At 38.6% G+C, this 16,633-nt stretch overlaps 1 protein-coding gene across 5 annotated transcripts in view; it reads right to left on the minus strand.

Annotated features, from left to right (window-relative positions):
- Positions 1 to 16,633, minus strand: part of DOCK10 (dedicator of cytokinesis 10) — a 165,811-nt gene that overhangs the window by 63,079 nt on the left and 86,099 nt on the right. For 4 of the 5 annotated variants that reach the window (XM_064457385.1, XM_064457384.1, XM_064457387.1 and 1 more), the window contains exons 8-14: positions 12,179 to 12,362; positions 10,413 to 10,498; positions 8,063 to 8,146; positions 6,861 to 7,016; positions 5,129 to 5,350; positions 4,246 to 4,368; positions 3,555 to 3,637 (exon numbers count right to left, since the gene is read on the minus strand). In XM_064457385.1, the coding sequence (XP_064313455.1) occupies positions 3,555 to 3,637; positions 4,246 to 4,368; positions 5,129 to 5,350; positions 6,861 to 7,016; positions 8,063 to 8,146; positions 10,413 to 10,498; positions 12,179 to 12,362 (938 nt within the window). The remainder of the gene's footprint in view (positions 1 to 3,554; positions 3,638 to 4,245; positions 4,369 to 5,128; positions 5,351 to 6,860; positions 7,017 to 8,062; positions 8,147 to 10,412; positions 10,499 to 12,178; positions 12,363 to 16,633) is intronic. The other variant, XM_064457383.1, reaches the window with a different exon arrangement.

The following is a 16,633-nucleotide window of genomic DNA, read 5'->3' on the forward strand; positions in this document are numbered from 1 at the left end:
GAATGATGTTAACAAACTGGATGCCACATAAGCTAATTAAGAGTTTCAGTGACATGCCCAATACTCAACTGTCAAGATTTTGGCTTGCTGAATGTATACGTAAAAATTGCACTGTGGCCATCTGTAACTGCTTTAAGGGGAGAAAATTTCCACAGAAAAACAGGAGTGTGGTTAATGCCAGAATGAAATAACTGCAAAACACATTTCCAAATGCAGGTTTTTGCTATTTATCATAGCCAAACCAGTTTTTCCCCTGTAGTGCAACAGCCTCCTGTGGAAACTTCTATTTTCAAACTATGAAAATAGAAATAGGTTTTATAGGGCCAAATTATACTTTGCTTTTACCAAAGAGATCCTGAGTAACGTTAACACATAAACAGATGTAAATGAGTGCAGAATGTGACCCAATGAACTAAAATTCCTTGTGCAACATCATTGATACCAACAACTTCATACACGTGATGTAATTGGTGTATTTGTACATGTGGTGTATTTGGATAAACGATGTTATCTCATGATGTGATTTATAATGAAAAAGTTTAAGAGCCGATAAACACACTCAAGGATATTTTCTGTAATTAATTCTGCAGATGGGAGGAAAGCTTTTTATATGGTATGGGCAGTGAAGTACCGAATTAGGATGCCGTCAAAAAATATTGCCTGCTGGAACTGAGGGATGTCCACAAACCCCAGCTATGTCCTCTGCCCATGTGCAGGCCATTTGTGTAATGCACAGAAGTCTGCAAAACATGGAACTCGCTGTGCATTTGCTAACACCACAAGCACATATTCCCATTTAGATTTGGGAAATCACAGCCAGAAATATTGGCTAGACAAACATATTTAGGAATGATTTGATCATGACCTCGGGAAAGCAAAAACACTGACAGATACAGAGGTCTTTTCAATCTTATTTTCCAAGACTTAGGACTGAGCATTTTAAAAGCAGCCTGTAATTTCAGAGACAATACCCAGTGAAACAATTCATTGCCACCTCTGAAACTGAAAAAGTATGGGACTAGAGCCAAAGGTTTCCATTGTCAAAGTCTCATGCAAACAGGCCAAGGAAGGCTCAGACTCCCAGCTATTCCCATACACACTATACTGACCATCACACAAGCAAGTTCCTCTCAAATGGAGCTTTACTGCTCTTGTCCTGTCTTACGACCTTTGCCACATTCCAGCCTGTGCTAATTAATCGTTCCCCATCAAATTCCAGAAAGAAAATCTCTGTTCATTTACCCAATACACAGTGTTGCGTGCAGCAGCAACAACCGCTGCGCTCCACTTAGATGAGTAGTAGTTAAGTAGAGCAATCCATCTATAGAAAATGCTTCTGCTGACTTGGCTGTGTTGGCTGGAAGCTACTGTTATCATATACCATGTTACCAGAAGTCAAAAAACTCGCAGGTTTAAATCTGGTGGAGCACTATTTATTTAGTCAAGCTTGATCTAATCAAGATTTTATTCCTTACTCCAAAAAAATATGGCCCGTTATCACAAAATAGATTTATATGGTTATAATACCATGTCTGAGATGACCAAGGAGGTGCCAATTAGTATTTTAATGATAAAATATCTGAGATAACACAGAACTTAAAGGAGAGTAGAATCTTCTAAAAAGCACCATTTTCTCAGCACCCTAGCCTGACAGGCATTTAGGGTGCTATCCACCTTGCAGGGATAGAAGTAAAACTTCATGAGTGTCTGTCAGACTTTGCTTAGGCAGAGCAAGAGCAAACCTACAGCTACAGTTCTGGGCTGAGGCACAGTACTCCGCAATGCATTTGAGCAGCACAGCCATGGTGCATACACAGCCCAGCATCTGCGTATGAGTATAATATGGCACAGCCTGAACCCTGCTTCTGCCTACTTCCTTTCACCAAGAGGCAACTACAGGTTGCCATCTGGAGAATCCTATGAAAGAGAAAAGTACTTCCTTCAAAATAAGAAGAGAACTTTATTTTTTTATTTCAAGAAAAACTCAGATTTGTTGAAGATGCAGAAGAATATTTCAGCCTTCTTCACATGCATGAGTGACTGGTCAGACCCTGAACTAGCTCTTGCTGTTGTACAGTCCATTACATGCTAAAAGGAGTTCTGTCAACCCGAGAGACACCCATCAATGTAATTTTGATGAATGGTCCTTTGGCTACACAGAAGTAGTAAATATTAATGAGCGTCCTTGAGCTTGCGATGACAGATCAGAACACATTATCTGCCTTTCTCTTGAGCATGCACATACTTCTCCTGTTCCTATTGGATATTGACAAAAATGTACGTCAATAAAAAAAATAAATGAACCCTTCAAATGGCCATACCTTACTGCGTGTTTTCTCCTTTACCACCTAAGCACTATATTCTAAAATCATAAGCTTTCCCTACAAGCAGCAGAGGAAACTGAACTTCTGGTGCTCCGTAATTCCACACCAGAAGCACACAGCCACACAGCTATCCCCCATGGTCAATGCCACAATGTGACTTTTTCACCTAGCACTCGCGCCTCCTTCCTCCCTACAGCTTCAGGCAGCTCTCCACCTGGCCTGCCACAGTCAGAACAGAAGCCACAGAGGAGAAGGAATGCTTTCACTTGGCAATAGACAGCTTTCCTTTTTTAAGGGAGTATAAAATTTTATATTCCCAGCTCTATGCATGGCAGAAAGGAGAGCTGTCACAGGAACACACAGGAGGGTCTCAGTCAGGGAGCTCTCTCATCCCAGAGCAGCAAGAAGCTGAGATTACAGAAGACTCACAAGGAAAAACCAGAGAGGACAGAGAAAAATATTACATGGAAACTTGAAGGGAGAACAAAAAGAAGAAAGCCGTATCTGGTTTTGTGAGTTAATTTGGTAGAAGGGGGTGCCTCTATCTTCAGGGTGAGACCAGCAAGAAATTATTCAGGAGAGAGAAAGAACAAAAATCCATTGTTGCCACTGCATTGTCATGCAAAAAAACCCAACTGACCTGCCGAACAAGAATATAACAGCTCTCTGTCACCTACTAACAACTAAAAATGCAACCGTACCTGAAGCATAATCTCTCAATATGACCCACAAGGCACCGTTTTACTGGCATAACAACCTCCAAATCTTTGGTTAGATTTTTCCTAAAATGTGACAGGCATCTTAACAACAACAGAGCTTCAGACTTGTGCACCTGTATTTTAGGTGGCCATTCCAACTCTATTTCAGACCATAATTATCTTTGTAAGAAATTCTTGTGAGAACTGTGACTTTGAAATTTCTTTGATAATTTTTAGCACCAAATCACTGGTGGAGCTCATGATAGCCACCTTTGCTACTCCCTGGAAACTTCATTACATACCTGAAGAAAAGATTCCACCACAGTAGCATTTAATGAAGAAGTCACCAATGTTCAGCTGTGTGAAAAATAAGGCAATTAACTAATAAAGCTGCAGGATCTTCTGGGGTCCTGGACCATGCAGAAAGCTTTGCTTAGCTTCAGGCAGAAAAAGTGGAAAAGAATAAAAGGATACAAGTCCAAGAGCAAAATAAGCTATAAGATGCTTATAAAATTATAAAAAGAATTCATACCTCACTGACCAAGCAAATGGCATACGGTATTTCCCCAGCTTGCTGCAGAATTGTTTGTTGGCTTTTAACACTTTCTGTGCACACTACAAAAAAAGAAAACATTATTTCATCAAAATCATTATAACACCTGATATGCAGCAAAGAGTACATCCAAATTCTCCTCTGCTGAAGAGGCTATAACGTCCCTAAAATAATTTAGCCTGATACTGCCCATAACAGAAGGTTCTGGCTGGACAGCAATCACATCACAGATGAATATGATGCTGCTGACAAATTAAACCCCTCCACCATCTCTTCAGTTAGAATTGTGTTAGTTACAGTTATCATTCCAGTTTTCTGTAATATACCTAATACAGATGCACTGCCTGCTTGCGGAGAGAAGCAGGTTGCTCATATACAAAGTGCACTAACTCATAATTTATAAAGATTGCTGAAAGAGAATTTCACTCTGCTAAGACATAACTAGCATAGGAATGCACCACAAATGGATTTGTATGTTGCAGACAAAACGGTACTTCATTTGTGCAGTCAATGGAGCTTGGACATTTGCTTTATTAGATGTGGGCCTCCTGTGAGCTTGTTCTGTTCAGCAACCACCCACTGGTGAGATTTGTGAGCACAACTTGCAATATCTTCAGTTTCTAATAGGCTGAAGCGGACAAGGAAGGAACTGATGTTCCTGTTACATTACCTTAAAAGAATCAGGATTCTTAATGTAAGGTTCAGCACTGCTGGCAATGTTTCCCGTAAGCACCTTTTCTATTTTTGCGACTAATACGATCTCAGAATGAGGATTACTTATGGAGAAAAGAGCCTGTGGATAAAAGAGAAAACAGTTAAAAAGTACATAGCAATACTGGAGAAATTAAACACTGCCAGTGCTCTCTGTTGATGGAAACAGTAACAAGCCAAAATCAGATAGGATTATTGAGCTTTATCATCTCTACATATTCAATACAGCCAGATGGAAAAGAAAATCTTTGTGCTAGTGCTGAAGTGAAAGTTTGTGCACATGCAGCACCTTGCAAACAGACCGACTCAAGTCAAGAAGCAACATGACCACGTTAGCATCACCTAACCTAACGGTTCCTTTTGGACAGCACTTAAATGCTGGCCTAAACCAGTCAGACCTCAGGGGAGTGACAGGGAGAAGAAAAGGTAATGTATGGGGTTTTGGGGTAAGGTTTCAGCAACAGCAAGAACGTGGAAGTACTTTAAGATTAACACAGCATCTAGGTGTCGACTTAAGTTGCGATTTTGTTTGGCTGGTTTGGGAGAGGTCAGCAAATGAACCCAAAGAGCACAGGAAACATGGGTGGTTTCTCTAAATAACAGACACTAGCTTTTTCAAAGTTTTGTTGTAAATGGTTTTAAAGTCTATACAGGGAACTCAAAAATCAAGCATCCATATACAAGTATCAGTGACACACAAAAAAAGTACCAAAAAGAGAGAACCAAAAAACAGTTCTTGAAGACAAGAACCACTGGTAGCATTGATAAATTCTCTGATGAAAATGTATACTACAACTGAAGTTACATGTGTCACTAAATCATGCAAGTCACACGTGGAATACCTGTTTTGGGTATTTCAGCCATTCTTCTGGGAACCCCTTGACCTGTGGTTCTTCCATTTCATTTGAGTCTATATTTTCAACAGTGCCATTTTCTACTGAAAACGATGAACCTGAAATCATCTGTCTAACAAGTGCATGGTTCAAATCCACATGAAAATCAGCAGAGATCTTCCTGCCATCCCTGACATCATACAGCGCCACACTCACAAAGAAAGGCTCTATCTGGAGAAAACACCAGAAACATAGTTTAGCAGTGACTGAGAGCAAGGGGTTAAACTCTAGCTTTTAATAGGTTCCTGTAGCTAGAAAAAAAGAAGGCAAACAAATATTATTTACAAATTATGAGATTCATTAAAAACACATGCTCACACACACCCCTGCCAAAGTCAGTTTCCAACAATGTGATTTGAGGGGTTTTTAAAGGTAGTTTGTTAATAATGCACTAGAACAGTAACTGACAGCTAACTTGGAAACCCACAGAATAAAAACCAAATATATTTGCCACCAATAATTATTAAAGTAAATGAATAGAGCCCCAGAGAAACATGTTACAGGATATTTAAAATGTAGATTCAGAGTCATTACAAAAGAAAGAAGAGTGAGGGTGGGCTTTCCAGGTATTGTCAGAAATGCAGCACAAAGATGAAAAATATAAGTAGATGAAAAATGTTTACTGGTACAAACACAAATGTGTGGCTGTGTTATTCTGTGGGAAACATGTTCCATTTTGCTAGGAAACCAAGAACATTCAAACCTCTTTGACAGTACCTACTTATTCTATCGCATAGTACCAGGGATTTAAATCCTATGACTGTACATAACCTCCAAAGAGCCTCCATAGTTCTGATGGAATGAATCAGTCTCAGAGTAAGAATAACACCTTCTGAACTGTCCAGAAATCAGAATCTTAAAGCTTTGAGATAAGGAACATCACACGGTAGACAACATTCTATGCTTTTTCAGCCTCTGAATTATTGCATGCCCTTGGTATAGTTATGACTTCATTTAAACAGTTATTCCAGTTTGCAAAAAAAAAGAGTATTGATTACATCATGCTGAATATGCACTCACTGTAGAGGTCATCTTCAAATGACCAAAAAAAAATAATCAATGCCTCATATGTAATGTATGAAAGTTTAGTTGCCAGGACACTAATTTCTCAAAACCCTCCTGCTTCAGAGGAGAACTAAAAGCTATGGATTGACAGCTACATCTCCCTTTTCCCTGCCCTTTTTTCTTAAAGTAAGAATAAGCAAAATTTTCTTTATTTTCCTGTTTTTAGCTGGGCTCTTTCACTAGATGTAGCATCCACTCCTTTCTATTTTGCCTTTTCTTCTGTAATTTAATCTGCTTAGTTCCTGGTCTCTCTCTGAACACAAAACATCAGTTCACCAGGAACTGATATTCAGTGGCCTCCCCACATAGGTCTTGGCAATTTAAACTTGTTATAGCAATTGTTAAAAATCCTCAAGGATTTTACCATTTTTAATTCCCCACTGAACTGTAGCTAAAAGTCTGCAACCTAAATCAGCTTCAAAATGTTTATTGAAAATCTCATCAGTTTAATTATTCAATCCAAAGGGATGGGCAGAGGAGGACTGAATGCAGTATGCGTGCATGACACAGCTTTCCTTTTTTCCTGTGCACTTGTTACTTTGAAAAGAGAGGGTAAGAGGAAAAAGGGGGGAAAAAAAAAGAAAGAGAAAATCCAAGTGAAATCAGTAAAGCTTACATTTGTTGAAGGATCATTTTCATTTTCAGTAACACAGGCCTGGAGATTCAAACTGAGGGATTTGCAAGTTATCAGGATCCTCTTCGCAGGCTTTTCTTCAAATGGCTTGATCACCGAGTTTGTCCCTGGAAACTCCTTTTTCTGAGGATTCAATGACTGAAATACATTGGGTGATTCATTATACATTGGAAAAGCATGGCATTCCAAAACTAAGCAAGTTTTTAAAAGGTCTTGACAATCACTGAAACACCCCAAAACCTCAAAAAGTCATTGCTGATATCTTCACATTACTATAGTAAATGTGTGTTATTCTTAATTTATAGATCAGGAAGCAAAGCAAAAAGATTGCCTGAGGACATACATAATGTCAGAGGCAGAATTAGGTATCCAAGTTAGGATTCCTATAGTTTTAGAACAGATTATTTTTCTTGATTGCTTACTGCTTCTGAAACTTTAGCTTTTAACTTCCTCATACAGATTAAACAGCCTGGTATTTTCAGATTATAACACAACATTTCAGGAATAGCTTTCACACCTTTCCCCTCCTTTCCACTTATACACCACACCATTATCTCAACTTGCTTAATATTTTTAATAATGGCACTACAGTTGACTGACAACAGGTTCAAGTTTGAATATACACTGATCCCAATTTTATTGAAGTCTTCTTTCTAACTAAAATAAAGTTTCCAGTTAAATCACCAACAAATCTACATTCAGTGCAACGAATAACATTCTTTGAATCATGAACTCTGACATGAAATGATAAGCAAGCTGAAGATAAAAAGAAAAGCAACCTGCACTTTCCCACTGCTTTTTATATCCATTCATGTTTTTGTAGTCAAATCCAGTGTCATAAATAACAAAAAAACCACTGTTGTTCTAACATTCCCAGTCCAAGAGAAGGTTCTGTTCCTGTAATATTTTCAGTTTGCTTTAACTATTCAAAACTTAGCTAGACTGGACTAGATGGCCTCCAGAGGTCACTTTCACCCTCAACCATTCTGTGATCAGATATGGGTAGAGTCTATACGGAAATCTCTATGGACTAGAGATAGCTCCCCTCACCCTTCAAAGCTGAAGTCTCAGGTATACTCAGTTGCTTGCTGAACTCAAATCCACTGTGGTTGCTTAGCTAACCCAGTTAGCTCAGACCCCCTGTATCTTAAGACATCTAAGAACTTGAAAAAAGTTTCACTTACTGCTATATCAGGATCCAAAGAGAAAAGATTTAGTCGCTCTGTATTTCGAGAGGCTTTCACTGTTTCTTCTGTTTCTGTGATGTACTGCGGTGACAGATAATAAATTAGTTTTTTGCACAAGAACAGAAATCAATAGAGTTGTTAGACTTCTAAATGAATGATCAATGTTTCACTCATAACAACTTTTCTCATTTTTGCAGTAGTTATCCCAAAGCACCTTCAAGCACTCTGAAGGTTATATGCTTGTGAAGAAGGGATTTTCAGGCCATGATATACTTCTAAGGAACCCCAAAATAGATCAATTAAGTAATTCAAGTTCATATATGTTACTAAAGAGTCCTTTGTGTAAGACATCAGAACAGTGGATCACTGCAGTAAAATAACTTCAGGGATTTTCCCAAGTCAAGGGAAAAAAAAAAAAAACAGACCCACAGAAAACCACTTGTGTCGGGGGAGGGCAGAAAGGGGAGCAAGAAAGTGCAGCTCAGCCTTACAGGTGGGCACACACAGATTGCAGCGTGTCACCCAAAGGCAAGGCTAGGAGTCCTCTCGCCATCCATCCTTCTGCCACAAGGCAGGATCAGTCACACCCATTTTATTTCTGACGGACACATGCCTACGTTAATAATAAGCTCTCTGATAAAACCAGCTTAACAATTTCCTGAAGCTACCTGTGCTTTCCTACCCTGCCTTTTAAAAGTTTATCCCTATGTCTAACTTTGATAATTTTTTTCCCTACTATTTAAGCCCATTCATCCAACGTGTGAAGTACACCCTACACATTCCCTTCCCCTTACAGATCCCTCATGATATCCTGGAGACCTTTTTTCTCAGTCCAAAGATACTCAACTCCTTCAGTCTTCTTTTGCACTTTGTTTTCCTAATTTGCCTTGATCTTCCAATCTGTGAACTATTAACAGAATCCTCAACTTTCCTGGTTGTCCAAAACTGAATACAAACCTTAGCTGACATGGCACAGGCTATACTCTTGTTCAGGTCCCAACTCAACATTTTGTGTTTTTCACAATAGCATGACACTGCTGACACACATTAAGCAACAAGCAGAAGCAGCACAGGAAGACCAAGAGCTCTATGTTCACTTCCTAACATGCCCAACCCATGGGCTGACTTGCAAAGTAGGTCCTGATGTGTCCCTGGTGTACTGGTTTAGGTAGAGATGGCATCAGGAGATTTACCTGCCATGGACTAGGGGCAGGCCACAGATCACTGCTGCAGCCAGGCCTACAGAGCAAGGCGGAGGGAACAGGAATTAACCATCTAATGGGCAATACAAGCATCGCACAACATGCGGCCCATCTATTTTACCCTTGCAGGCCCCCAGTGGTCTTTGAGATATTTTAGTAATTTCAATATACCTTTGAGATATCTGCATTAACTAAACCATTACCAAGTATCTATCTGCAGATGAGATGATCAGATACCACCGTTTTCCTTAGTACATAGACTCAAGTTACATTTTATCTGGTTGTTTTGTTTTTTGTTGTTGTTTTTTTTTAAAATTTTAGATGACCACTTCATATATATGAATACCACCTACAGTAAAATGTAGACCAAATTCTGTCCTCATTTGCATACACAGCTTTCAGTTCAAATCTGTGGGAGTAACATCCTCAAACAGCATTTGGCTGTGTAGATAGATAGTATCTGTAGTAGCTCACTGTCAGAGGTTACAAACAGATCATACATTCATTTATGAAAAGCAGTGAAATACTTCCAACCTAGCTTTTCATCAAAAAGCTTCTTAGCACTGTCTACAATTATCTCATCCACATGAAGCAGTTTATGGGAGCCAGAGGCCAAAATGCCTCCCCTGATATACATGCATCTTTCAGTGAAATTACAGAAGGTGATAAGCAGTTCACGGCTTGTTTCCTTGCAAGTCACACAGGAAATCTTGGCTTTCCAAGGGCCAAAACTCTTCTGAAATGCAGTTTAAAAAGAGTAAATATTCCACGGATAACTGCAGGGACTATACCGTTACTGACTTCAGACATCTACATCAAACCACCCTAGGGAGGGCCTACTTTCTTTACACCTACTGGAGCTTTTCTCATTTAAACAAAGCCATCACCTGTTCAGAAAGAAAATTATTTGCCATTTATCATGGTTCTAACAATCACAATGGGCTGTCCTATATTTTTAAACCTTTCACAATATTTGTGATCATCATTGGCATAATTGGCAGTGATAGGTTAGCAGTTGGACTCGATGATCTTAAGGGTCTTTTCCAACCTTAACGATTCTATGATTCTATGATCTATTGGCGGGCATTTTTCACCTAGGTAGCACTTTCCACTAAGCTTGTAAAGATAAATATAACATCCATTACTTTTGCAAAGTCTGGGTGCAGGATGTTCTCTGAAGAATCAGTCTCTTCTTGAGAGCAATCATAATTCACCGAAACTTCTGCAGGGTCTTGAAAAGAAGAAAAAAGTATGCAAATATTTTTATTATACTTGCTGTTAACATTGGGTTTAAAAAAAAACTTACCCCCATGCTATTTTTTTTTTAATTCCCTTTAGTATCATCAGGCTAACAAGTGGAAGAGATACTAATGTAAACCTTTATCCTCCTCAGCCTCATCTCCCAGTGGTGCTTACTGTGTCTTAGTCTATATTTAAGCTTTCAAACAAGAGGCCTGACTCTACTCAGTGAAACATCTGACACATTCATCCATAACAAATATTCATGCCCACAACAAAACAAAGACACCTTCCTTTGCTCTCTCGGTCCTTTCTGAGGGAACCCAGAGAGTTTATGTCAACCAAAGGATTTTGGACTCCACTAAAGGGAATCTTCAGTGAGGCAGGCAGGACCCTACATGCTCTTTGGGAAGGAGAGGGACGCAGTCTGGACTCCATGAATTGCAAATCTATGGGTTCAGAGAACAGCCCTATAGAGCAACCCCCTTGCTTTACTTAGCTCACTAGGGACCGTTCTGCTTTCACTAGTTAATTCAGCCTAATGTAAAGTAAGTCATTACAGCCATTTAGGGCTCTTCTGCCAATAAAACATCATGCCTTTTGACAGGTTAACTCCTTAGCACATTCCTGTTGCTTGTTATCAGGGTTTTTACCAGTGGAGACTTCTGTTTTCTGTTAGGCTTGTCTTTGACCTTTTATGGACATATTTCTTCCTGTTTCATTAATATCGCTTATGGGTGGGATTTTCAAAAGTACTTATCTGATTCTGAAGTGCAAGTCTCTTGTGCCCCTAAATTATATAAAAAATCTTTGGCTATATGAAGAGTATCCTACCCCTCCAAAAGCAGAATTTATTATAGACACCAGGCTAAAGCCTTCAGTTAGCTCTGAACTTCCCCAAGATTCAGATTCATGTGGATTCAAAGCTCCCATTCAGCTCAGTGTATAAGCAGTTCAAAACTGTATTAAGGTTTTAAGTGTTCAGAATTTCAGCTGGGGTTCATCCAAACTGAATGTAGATTTATTATGTGGAGGAATGAGTTACTGCTACATGAAGACCGCAGTATAACAGAGCATCCAATTCTTTCTTCCACAGTGAAAGCATATTAATACGCAAACTCACAAAAGCAAGAAATGCAAAGTCAATAAGCTTCCAAAGAAAGAGCAATATACCACAGCTGAGATGATTTTTTTATTATTAGCTCCAGATTTTTAATGAAAACAACACACTGGAAAAAGAACTGATCTAACCTCTCTCCAGCCCAAAACTTTAAAACCTTCGGACTCCCAAGACAGTAAAACACAAAGTACTAGCAAGATCATTGACAGAGGACTATATTTGAAAAAGAGCTGCATATGCAAAGCAGAGCCATGTTGCTTCTGCTGACTTTGTGGGGAGCAGCTTTACCTTCCCCCAGAGCCTATTGAAAATGATCTGTGGGGAGTTAGCTGACATTGTTCAGGGATTGCCAAAAGACTGGTGCTGCTTGTCAGAAATCAATAGGTACAGAATCCATTACAGACTCAGGCTGTTAAAATTATTCAATAGTGATATTTGAAGGTTCAATTTTTGCATTTGATTATGCCCTCCCCCCCCCCCCCCCCCAAAAAAAAAAAAACCCCCACAAAAAAACCCACAACAAAAACCATGCAAGAGACTATTCACTCTTACCAAGTTTCAGATCAGTGAGATCTGCACTTTTCCTCTCCGGAATGGTTCCCTCTGGATTTATTTGCAGGATTCTGTTGAGAGTGAAAATCCAGTCATCCATGTCCTGCTCATTTTCAGCTGCCAGCACAAAGTACGTGAGGTCATTCATTTTCAACTCAAAGGCATGTTTCCGAAGCCTGTTGTTCTGTTGGAACAAAAGGAAAAGAAAAATAAACACTAGAACTAATTATAAAAAGGTACTGAAAAAGGCATCCATAAGATGGACTTGCATGTGGCCACTCCTTAAAAATAATATTCAAGCAAAATTCAGTGGCTTTAAAGAAAATCCAAGTACTGCGACATTAATGCAAATTTATGTCAATTTACTGTTGGGTCTTTGTGCATCTGAGATCATCTATGGCCAAATATATGTCTCCTCTTTAGCCACAGAAGTCTAAGACTATGGACAATAACAACACTTTGAACTACAATAGGGAATATCTCGCAGGTGGAATAATGAAAGACCTCTGATGGTGAAGTACAGCATTGCTATATGAATCGTCATTGTCTGGAGATAACACCTCTAAAGCCCAAGTCTCCTACACCTTACAGCACACCAGGCACTCAGAAAGATACTATGTAGTGCTAAGTAATACAAGTATTGGCTCAGTGGGAACAGGACCGAGTTCACCAAATTCAAATTAGCGAGCAAGTAAAGTCGGCACATGGTCAAAGACCATTCCATCCCTGACTGCTGAGGTTGGACCTGAATAGGTCAAAGCTAACTGTGAACAGTTTATAAAATCTTCTGTTTTCAGATATTTACAGATGCTGCTAACAAGCTACATAAAGGCAATAATTTCTGAGCATCTAATGAAGTTAGAAACATTGTGGTTAGGGGGAGAACATTTCTACACAATTTTGTTCTTTTAATATTTTTCTGAAAGAGCTTCTGGATGATACGAGTCCAAACTTGGAATAGAGATTAACCAGCAAATCTCTCCAGAAGATTGCAATAGGACAAATTCTTCCATGTGAGATGATTACAATGGGTACTTCCCACAGCAGCCTTTGTATCAGAAGGATTTTAAAAATGCCTAAGGCAATTTCAACAATTCTTTGCAGGAGGCAAAAGGTGAGGTTATAGTGCTGTTCAGTCATTGCAATGCTATCCCTTTCAAGTATAAAATAAGAACTAATGCCCACTATACTGGCAAGACTGAGTTCTGAGATCTGTTCTGTATTGCTTGGTTTTACTTGCAGTACATGGTTAATCCATCAATTTCTGTCCTAAGAATTAACAGGTGCTTAGTTACTAAAACAGCTCAATAAAATTAAACAAAGTAATTTGATCTAATATAATGTGCTTCGTTCCTCAAACTTATCAAATTAGCGAGGCTTTTATCTCTTAGTCTGATGGAAGCAGTTGCATCAATTTTTTCTCCTCCTTCCTTAAATCGGAAAGACCACTGATATGTCCTACCCCCTATTACTTCAAAATTTTACAACCGCTGATTATGGACATCAGTGCCACCATTTTGTTTTCAATATTCCAGAAAATTGCCATCGCTTTGTTGACAGATCTAACCTTGGAGTGATACTGCCAAATGAAAAACAATCCATCCACCCCATAACTGGCCGTTTCACTCAATTTTATTTTTCTTCATTAACAGTCTCAAATACTATGACAATGGTATCCTGTGGTTCTACATAGTATAACTATGTCTCAATACACTCCTGTATCAACAAGTTACTAAGAATAGTTTCTAAGCCAGATGGGGAGATGATAGTGATATTTTTATTTAAGAGGAACAGAGGCAAAATCTGATACTGATTAGCAGAGGAGGAGACTGAGAACCCAAGACACTAAGAATTAAGTTCCATGAACATTTTTTTTTTCCAGCAGCAGAGATGATTTAGAAGATTCCTACCCAATCTGTTGTTAATCACTTGCTCCAGTCCTTATATTACAGGTCATGACCCAGCTCGGGAATCAGTTAAGACTGAACAACTTGTAGAGCTACTCAGGTCAACGGAGTCAGTCAAATCTTGGCTTTTCAAACTGACTTGGGATTTTGTGTGTGTGTATGTCCATGCATGTGTGTTATTTTTCAGTTGTGCTACTGGAAATTCTCTTGCTAGGAAATAGTTTTCCTCTCAAGAACTTCACTGAGGTGAATATTTTTTCAGGGATATAAATTTTAGTTCACCCAACACAGGGTAAGAATAGGGTTGGGTTTTGTAGCAATTTGTTCTTGGATATCCAATATTTTTCTTGATCCAGAAATCACTTCAATCCTCCAATCACTGCATACGTTCAAATTTATGTAAAACAAGGACTAAAATGTCACAAAACCCCATCTTTACTGATATAACCTGAGGGCTTTTCCAAGAGCTAGAAGTTGAACAAAACTATGCCAAGAATCTTAGGTAGTGCCCATTCAAAAATTTAATGATAAATTATTTGTATAAGTGGATTATGTATACCAATTTATGCACAATCTATAAAGAAAAAGGCTATGTTTCAATTTATCTTTAGAAAGTACACAGAACATTAAAATGAATGCACTTCTTGTCTATATTATGTGCTTCCCCTTACAGACATGTCCAAGATCTTTAAATCTGGTGCTGTAACACTATTAGACGTTATCTAATAGAGCAATATGTCTCACATGCTGATTCTTAAGAACATTAGGGCAGGAAAACTTCAATATCCACTCTTCCATCTGCACTTCAGACTTCTGGCAAACAGATGAGATCTACAGCAAAGTCTTTGTTTCAAATCTAAAGCCAACTGTTTTCTTCCAGATCAGTTAACAGGAGGAAAAAAAGAAAAAATAAAAAAAGGACCATTTCTCAGTTTGCTTCTCTGTAAGTCCTTCCATATGGTATGTGGACCTTGAGGTTGACTTGTAATCTTCAACAGTTAATTGCAAGTTTAAAATTTCTTCAAAACAGAAGTAATGGAAGATTCAAAAAGAAACTATGGATGAGCTATAAATGAAACATCAGGCTAAGTCTAATGCCTGCAGGGTCATTCTTCCAAAATAAAATACAAAATACTTCCAAAACAATTCTGTTATCTGGAGATGATTTCCCCAGGATGTTTACTACAATTTAGATATTCAACCTCTATCAAACAGGAGCTCAAAGTCATTCATAAAGAGTTAAATGATTTATAGTGGTATTAAAACTCATTAAAACACAACTTTCACATCCCAGCTTTCCTCTAAATCCTCAGTTTTACCCAACTCTTTCTCCACAATCTATAGTCTCCCTATTTATGGCAACTCTACGCTAGGTTTTGTTTTTCAGCCCTATAAATATAAGTTCATCACAGACTGATAGCTGATGATACTTGCCCTATTACCCCCTTCACTAAGACTCACTTCCATCACGATAACTAGTGTCTGGGGGTAGGTGAGAGAAGGACATACAGTTCAAACAGTTTGGGACAATCTGCAGGAACTCTGTAGATTTAGAAGGCAGCTGACAAAGTTCAGGAGGAGGATTTCAAAGGTTTCTTCAGCTTTTTTGTCAGATGTTAGTAAAAAAGGCCAGAAATCTTGCAGTCAAGACATTTCTGCTATCATGGTGTGTCATCAGAAACAACACAGCAGAATAGGCACCCTCTGGGTGTACCTAAAACCACACTACAGGAATGTTCAGAGCTTAACCAGAGCTCTGGCTGAGACCCATCTTAAAAGAAAGCACACACTGCCAGCAAGCCGGAGCAAGCAGTAATTTCTAAACAGGATTTCTGTTTAAGAATCTCCTCTACAGCTTCTGCCATACTTCCAAACTACCTGTTAGGGTCTTTCAAGCCAAGGGACTGACACAGGCAAACATCATTGTCCTCCTACATATTTAACTCCATCCTCCTGTCTTACATCTGTTTGAAAAAAGAAACACCCTTTTGACTACATGGGGAAACAGTCATTCCCTACAGAGCTGGGTACTTTCCTCAGTGCAGGAATGAGGTTCTGCAGGGGGCTGTCCGCAAATACAGAGTGAATTACTTGCTGATTATTTTTCTTGCCTCAGAAGGCCTGTTTAGGGATGAAGGAGAGACTTCCCAATCAACAAAACCTTGTGTTTACCAGGGGTCTCTCCTTGCATTACTTGAAAGGTTTCTTTCAAAGCAAGCCTCAAATCAGTCTGCATTAGCACTGTAACCAATCTTTATTAATTTTTTATTAATTTATTTTTATTATTTTTAATTAGAACTGTAATTATTATAATTATAATTCATTATTATTATTTATTATTAATTTGTTATTAAGTAGTAAATAATGAAGTATAGCTTCAAAAAAAAAGGCATTTCCTTGTTCAGTGACACACGGGCTAGATCAACCACAGTAACCTACTAGTCGAATAACATCTTGTTTAGATGGAAAAAAAAATTAAAAAGATAAATACATCAATAGAATTAGAGGAAAGGCAGAGCAATAGGGGGGAAAAGCTAAAAACTCAATC

The sequence above is a fragment of the Phalacrocorax carbo genome, chromosome 7 (genome assembly GCF_963921805.1).
Source record: "Phalacrocorax carbo chromosome 7, bPhaCar2.1, whole genome shotgun sequence".
In the NCBI taxonomy this organism is placed as follows: Eukaryota; Metazoa; Chordata; class Aves; order Suliformes; family Phalacrocoracidae; genus Phalacrocorax; species Phalacrocorax carbo.